The sequence below is a fragment of the Argopecten irradians genome, chromosome 11, assembly GCF_041381155.1.
Source record: "Argopecten irradians isolate NY chromosome 11, Ai_NY, whole genome shotgun sequence".
In the NCBI taxonomy this organism is placed as follows: Eukaryota; Metazoa; Mollusca; class Bivalvia; order Pectinida; family Pectinidae; genus Argopecten; species Argopecten irradians.
Window position 1 is genome coordinate 5,455,700 of NC_091144.1, and position 7,012 is coordinate 5,462,711.

General features: G+C 39.2%; 1 protein-coding gene across 1 annotated transcript; it reads right to left on the reverse strand.

Moving 5' to 3' along the window:
* On the reverse strand, positions 1–1,971 carry LOC138335690 (mucin-3A-like). Its single transcript, XM_069284851.1, has 4 exons — positions 1,966–1,971; positions 1,080–1,580; positions 688–1,032; positions 1–216 (listed from the first exon to the last, which is right to left on the reverse strand). Exons 1-4 carry the CDS (start codon positions 1,969–1,971, stop codon positions 1–3), a joined length of 1,068 nt encoding a protein of 355 aa, XP_069140952.1.
* Between the last annotated feature and the right edge of the window lie 5,041 nt (positions 1,972–7,012).

Genomic DNA, 7,012 nt, shown 5'->3' on the forward strand with positions numbered 1-7,012 from the left:
TTACTGGTATGTTTCTGTGTTCTGTACAAGGACAGTGATTGGCTGGTATGTTCCTTGGTTTTGTACAAGGACAGTGATTGGCTGGTATGTTTCTTTAATCTGTACAAGGACAGTGATTGACTGATATGTTCCTGTGTTCTGTACAAGGATAGTGATTGGCTGGTGTGTTCCTTGGTTCTGAACAAGGACAGTGATTGACTGGTATGTTCCTGTGTTCTGTACAAGAACAGTAATTGGCTGTGGTATGTTCCTGTGTTCTGTACAAGGATTGTGAATGGCTGGTATGTTCCTGTGTACTGTACAAGGATTGTGATTGGCTGGTATGTTCCTGTGTTCTATACAAAGACAGTGATTGGTTGGTATGTTCCTGTGTTCTGTACAAGGATGGTGATTGGTTGGTATGTTCCTGTGTTCTGTACAAGGATTGTGATTGGCTGGTGTGTTCCTGTGTTCTATACAAGGACAGTGATTGGTTGGTATGTTCCTGTGTTCTGTACAAGGATGGTGATTGGTTGGTATGTTCCTGTGTTCTGTACAATGACAGTGATTGGCTGGTATGTTCCTGTGTTATGTACAAGGATAGTGATTTGCTGGTATGTTCCTGGGTCTTTACAAGGACAATGATCGGCTGGTATGTTCCTGTGTTCTTTACAAGGATTGTGATTGCCTGGTATATTTGTCATGTACAAGGATAGTTATTCGCTGGTATGTTCCTGTGTTCTGTACAAGGACAGTGATTGGCTGGTATGTTCCTGTGTTCTGTACAAGGACAGTGATTGACTGGTATGTTTCTGTGTTCTGTACAAGGACAGTGAATGACTGGTATGTTTCTGTGTTCTGTACAAGGACAGTGATTGGCTGGTATGTTCCTGTGTTCTGTACAAGGTTAGTGATTGGCTGGTATGTTTCTGTGTTCTGTACAAGGACAGTGATTGACTGGTATGTTTCTGTGTTCTGTACAAGGACAGTGATTGGCTGGTATGTTCCTTGGTTCTGTACAAGGTTAGTGATTGGCTGGTATGTTCCTGTGTTCTGTACAAGAACAGTAATTGGCTGTGGTATGTTCCTGTGTTCTGTACAAGGACAGTGATTGGCTGGTATGTTCCTTGGTTCTGTACAAGGTTAGTGATTGGCTGGTATGTTTCTGTGTTCTGTACAAGGACAGTGATTGGCTGGTATGTTCCTTGGTTCTGTACAAGGTTAGTGATTGGCTGGTATGTTTCTGTGTTCTGTACAAGGACAGTGATTGACTGGTATGTTTCTGTGTTCTGTACAAGGACAGTGATTGGCTGGTATGTTCCTTGGTTCTGTACAAGGACAGTGATTGACTGGTATGTTCCTGTGTTCTGTACAAGGACAGTGATTGACTGGTATGTTCCTGTGTTCTGTACAAGGACAGTGATTGGCTGGTATGTTCCTGTGTTCTGTACAAGGACAGTGATTGGCTGGTATGTTCCTGTGTTCTGTACAAGGACAGTGATTGGCTGGTATGTTCCTTGGTTCTGTACAAGGTTAGTGATTGGCTGGTATGTTCCTGTGTTCTGTACAAGGACAGTGATTGGCTGGTATGTTCCTGTGTTCTAAACAAGGACAGTGATTGGCTGGTATGTTCCTGTGGTCTGTACAAGGATGTTGATTGGCTGGTTTATTTCTGTGTCAGGTACATGCATAAACGTATCGTTTATGTTGTCCTATAGTTAAATCATTTTAGTTATGAAGGATAGGTCTTTCATGTCTATATGCAATAATCAATATTTGCATTCTATATATTATTACATTTTAACAGTCGATGTTCAAAAGTAGTGCAATGTAAATAGCTTCATTATCATACATTGTACATGTACTTCAAATAGACAATCTTAAATGTGTTTAATATTCACATTAAAGTTATACATGTGCCGCAGTTTTCATACACACGAACCAAGAAGAGATTTTATTAATTTGTTATTGGCCACAATAAATTACCACCATTTTGAAAATTACAATATATTGGCTTTAATATTATAAGTACAGATAAAAGCCGAAAAAGATTTTTGGCAGTACCAAAAAAAATCAATTTAGAATGTCTTACTTCTACAGTTCAATGAACAGATCATACCATTTGTATTATTTAAACAACCATGAAGCATAAAAATAAGAATTTTATAGTGTAATTATTCTATGTTGTAACTAATGTTCATAAGGCGTTTATACATGTGTGTCTGTCCATCGGGATGACGTTCGTAGCATGTCAAAATTTCCCAGTTACGGCAACTGCAGTGTGATAAGCTACAAGCCTGTATGACTTACTCCCCTTTGTACGCATGAAAGGTTTATAAATTCAGTATGTCCCCGTTCCCCGATTTAGACATTTGGACAGATATCACTACATATATAGACTATATATGATATCTGTTGGCTTGTTAATGTTACCTTTGCCTGTAATATATTTATCTTGTTGACAATCCGGTGCATTTTTTCGCACAGAAACATTTTAACTCTCTATCAGATCTATCATGTGCGCGCATTGTTTCAAAAATGGTGACCTATCCACCTCAAAATGTGGAAAAGGACGAACGGACATCATTAGACATTATCTGACACAGTGCCGTGTCACTCATTCCTTAAGAGACAAATTTATGACTGAAGTCCTCGACAAATGTGGTATCGAATGTTTTATACTACCAGACAGTCAGTCAGATGAAGGCTTTGTACGGATTCTATTCGGGCAACGTAATGATCATCTAAAAGACATAGAGGAACCATTTCACAAAATGGCCACACACTATTTATCCTCTACTAGTGACAGACAATAAGAAAGAACGGATTAACGTTTCGCTACGTGAACGCGTAGATTTACACCTGGCTCTCCCTTCTTCTATTTGAAATTCATGAACTTTTATAGCTGGAACAGTTTTTTTTCTTTTTGTAATTTTTTGTATTTCTTTTGAGTTTATTGTTTGTATCTCTATCAGAGGATTTGAAGATTGAATGAACGAATGAATGTATTTAAAGGTTGTCAAGGTTGTGGCCCTGGGGTCGGTCTTCTAAAAATCTATTTACAGTATATAATATAATGTAATATAATTGGTGTGGATGAAGAATTCTAAACGATTCAGAAAGGTGGGTGATTTAGTACCACAGCTTGTCTATCTTTGGGGTTTTATCAATTCTGATAATAGGTATTACATGTATATATCTTTCAAACAATTTCTTGACTTCATGATTATTTGTTCTAAATTAACACATCAAAATCCTGTCAAACGTCTGTATGGCGGAGGTGTCAACAGTGTGGTGACGACTGCTCCGAAGATTTTGTGTACAGTGATATTGAGAAATGGACCTTGATTCTGCCAATGGTGGTGAGAAATGTATACCATATACTGGTCATGTAAGCGTAAGTTTTGAACCGAATGATGGAACTTTGGCTTCCCAATCTTATGATTCTCATTCGAACAGTATGAATAACCAATCGGTGTACAATGGCGGCACAGGTAACGTCGCTAGTCCGTCGTGCGATATGAGTCTTTCCCAGCAGTCATATATAGCAAATGATGAATTTCAACCGAGTCAAATTCCAAACCAAAGTGATATCGAAAGATTTGACAGTACCCTTCTACATTTATCCAGAGATTTGTACATTGATAGACTTATTGACATAGCGAACCAATCTGAAGAAATCATTACTTGGTATAGAATTATATTAATGAACAGAGCCAGAGATATTAAACATTGTCCTAAAGGAAAACTAGCTAATAGAAAAACGACAGCTAAGAGCACTGCATGCTTCAAATATGCGAAAGATTGCTATATTATTCAAATGTTCATAAACGGCGATGACGGGGAAATAGATGATGTGTTCAACAAAGGTAAATCGGTAACGGAGGCCACCGAAGGGAATGGTCCGACACAAACCCAACAGTCAATGGCGAGTGGGGATACTACACCCTCGTGTACCTCTGGACAAACAAACCGAATGCAATTACGGGAAATAGGACTCAACCAAATATCTGTTGTGGAAATAAATTCGAAAATACAATCTCTCTCAGAGCGTGTTGTTTCTTTAGAACAAAAAATGATTACATATGAAAACGAGCGACAGGACGCAATGAACACCATAAATGAACTGAAAAAAGACATAAACAGTGTAAAACTTGAGAATGAGCAATTGAAAATAAAGTTAAGCTCCCCCAGCAACCGAACTGAAGATAAACAGATAGATTCTCCGAAATCATACGCCGAGATCGTCAACGGACATAACACCGCGAATACCCCTCCCGTACCCCAAGAAGAACACAATGTTTTGAAACGCAATGACATTCATAAGGACAATAGCGGAGCACGCATACCTGTAGTGGTCGGGCAAGGTACTCGCGTTCAGACAGTGACAAGCGACACACGTGTACATAACGGTAAAGCACACGAGTACATAAAGGATAAACAACGCAATATACAGAGAAACAACGACCAGCGTCGTAGTCAAAATAAAAATTTTAACAATGCTTCATGTGAGAAAGAACTTTTTGATACGACACAAATGGGTAATTCACGACCAACTGTAAACCAAGATTTGGAGAACAATGAAGAGGATATTTTTGTTGGGGTTGAGCGACGACCGCGAACATTTCGATATTACATCAGTGGAATAGGTGAAAAATCAACGAGGAGCGGTATAACAAACTATCTGAGGCGGAAAGGGGTTACGGTAACATCAGTACGGTTATTTGCTAGTAGAAACGGCACTGCGTCCGCAAAAATAAACGTCGTGAAAGCTGATTCTGAAAAACTAGAGGATCCAAATTTGTGGCCGGATGCAGTAAGATGTCGGCGATGGATGAATGCGTATGATTGGGAACACAGGAATGACAATCGGCAGTACTATAATAGAACGGAGGGGAATAATGGTATGAATGCCAATTTTGGACAAGACGATAATAGGGAATTCTACAATAGAAATGGAAGTGAGCACTGGGGGCAACATATAGACTATCTCGCCGATACTTACACTGGACAATGACTACGTCTACAACCAAGTACCGAAAACCGGGAGTCGCGGCGTACATTCTTAATATACTGATACTATCGATGCTGGTCTGGAATGTGAGAGGGATTATGTCATCCGCAATGTGTCTTGATAAACTATTGAATCAGCGAAAAACTGATATTGTCGTAATTACAGAACATAAACTTAGCAGACATTCCTTGTCATTTCTAGACTCCATCCATTGCGATTATTTGGCTCTACCGTCTGTCAATTTAGAAGACGTGGATTCGCACACCTGTGTCAAAAGGAGGAGTTGCTATTATGGTTAATAGAAAGTGGACTTACAACATACACGACATTGAGGGTATAGAAAGTGATAGGATTGTAGGGACGACTTTAACGGTAAATGATAGCACCCCAATATACATATTTGGTGTGTATATGCCAAGTGATAACGATACAAAAAAGTACAATGACGTCATCGATGTCCTAATAGACTTGTATAGTCACTACTCAGCCATGGGAGAAGTTATACTCGCGGGTGATTTTAACGCTCGGCTTAACGAACTACCACTATTCTACACTAGTAGACGTAAATCAGAACTGTTACGATCGCTTGCAACACAGTGTAATATTCGGGCTGCAAACCTCGATAAGGATACAAGACAGTGAGGTTATATGGAACGCCATAGCTGCCTAATAGAGACTAGATGTTTTTATTGCATCACGTCACCTTGTATATAGCATCGTGATCACCATGTCTATAGCAACGTGTCACATGTTATATAGCATGATGTCAACCGTGTTATTTGCATTGTGTCACCATGATATACCATTATTTGTCACCGTGTTATTGCATCATGTCACCAGTGTACTTAGCATCGTCGTCACCATTTCTTTGTTGCTGTAGCATCGAGTCACCATATATGTCATAGCATGATGTCACCATGTATAATTGCAAGATCGTCACCATATTTATAGCTGTCACCCATGTTATAGCATTCATGTCACCATGTATATTGCATCGTGGTCACCATTGGTTAAAGCATCGTTCCACCATAATAGCATTATGTCACCGTGTTATTGCATCGTGTCAGCATGATTATAGCATCGTTGTCACCTTGTTATAGCATGATGTCACCATGTATATACATGTGTCATCGTGTTATTGCATCACGTCCCCATGTTATAGCATTATATGTCACCGTGTATTATAGCATGATGTTCACCGTCGTTATTGCATCATGTCCCATGTTATACCATTATGTCACCGTGTTATTAGGCATCGTGTCACCATTATTGTAGCATGATGTCACCAGGTTATTAGCATTGAGTCTACCGTGTTATTGCATTCTCCGTCCCCACGTTACAGCATCATGTCCACCATATTATAGCATCATGTTTTAGATCGTGTCACCATTGTTATAGCATTATGTCACCGTGATATAGCATCATGTCACCATGCTATTGGCATCGTGTCACGAAGTTATTAAGAAGCCGTTTTCTATTAAGACTACTCGGAATAGCATTTGGATTTTACCTTACAATCAAGCGCAAACACGATCCCGAACACTATCTTCTAGCCGGAAACTTTCTTCGGTATTGTTTGGCGGGAGGGACGGGAGGAAATTTGGTAGTTATGGTTAGATCTACAGCATACACAATGACAAATTTTCTTATGACTAGATGAGATAGATAAGATCGTATATGTTTCTGTTTCGTTTCAAGTAACAAATCGTGTGATTCGATGGCACATACTCATAGTTTGTTAGTATCGGTTCCATTTTGTTAACTGTCATATTTTCGGAAGGATGTTAGGCCTAATCCTGCATTGTTGGTTCCAACATTGCTGGGACAGCTTGCCCATGGGGCATATTAATATTGTAGACAGGTATCAAAATAGGTAACCGTTAACATACAATTTTGCAATTTCATATTAGAGTAAATAGATACTGTCTAGCTCTTTGGTCACCGACCTACATGTAGATATCCATATGATTATAATATGTCTATCTTAAGGTACAGTTAACTAACTTTAGATCTCGGATA

What these genes read in the sequence shown, in the direction of transcription:
- LOC138335690 (XM_069284851.1), bottom strand. An exon ending in ACCAGCCAATCACTGTCCTT is followed by an intron (nt 1,033 to 1,079) that starts GTACAGAACACA and finishes GTTCTTGTACAG; the next exon opens with AACACAGGAACATACCAGCC. An exon ending in ACCAGCGAATAACTATCCTT is followed by an intron (nt 217 to 687) that starts GTACATGACAAA and finishes GTTCTTGTACAG; the next exon opens with AACACAGGAACATACCAGTC.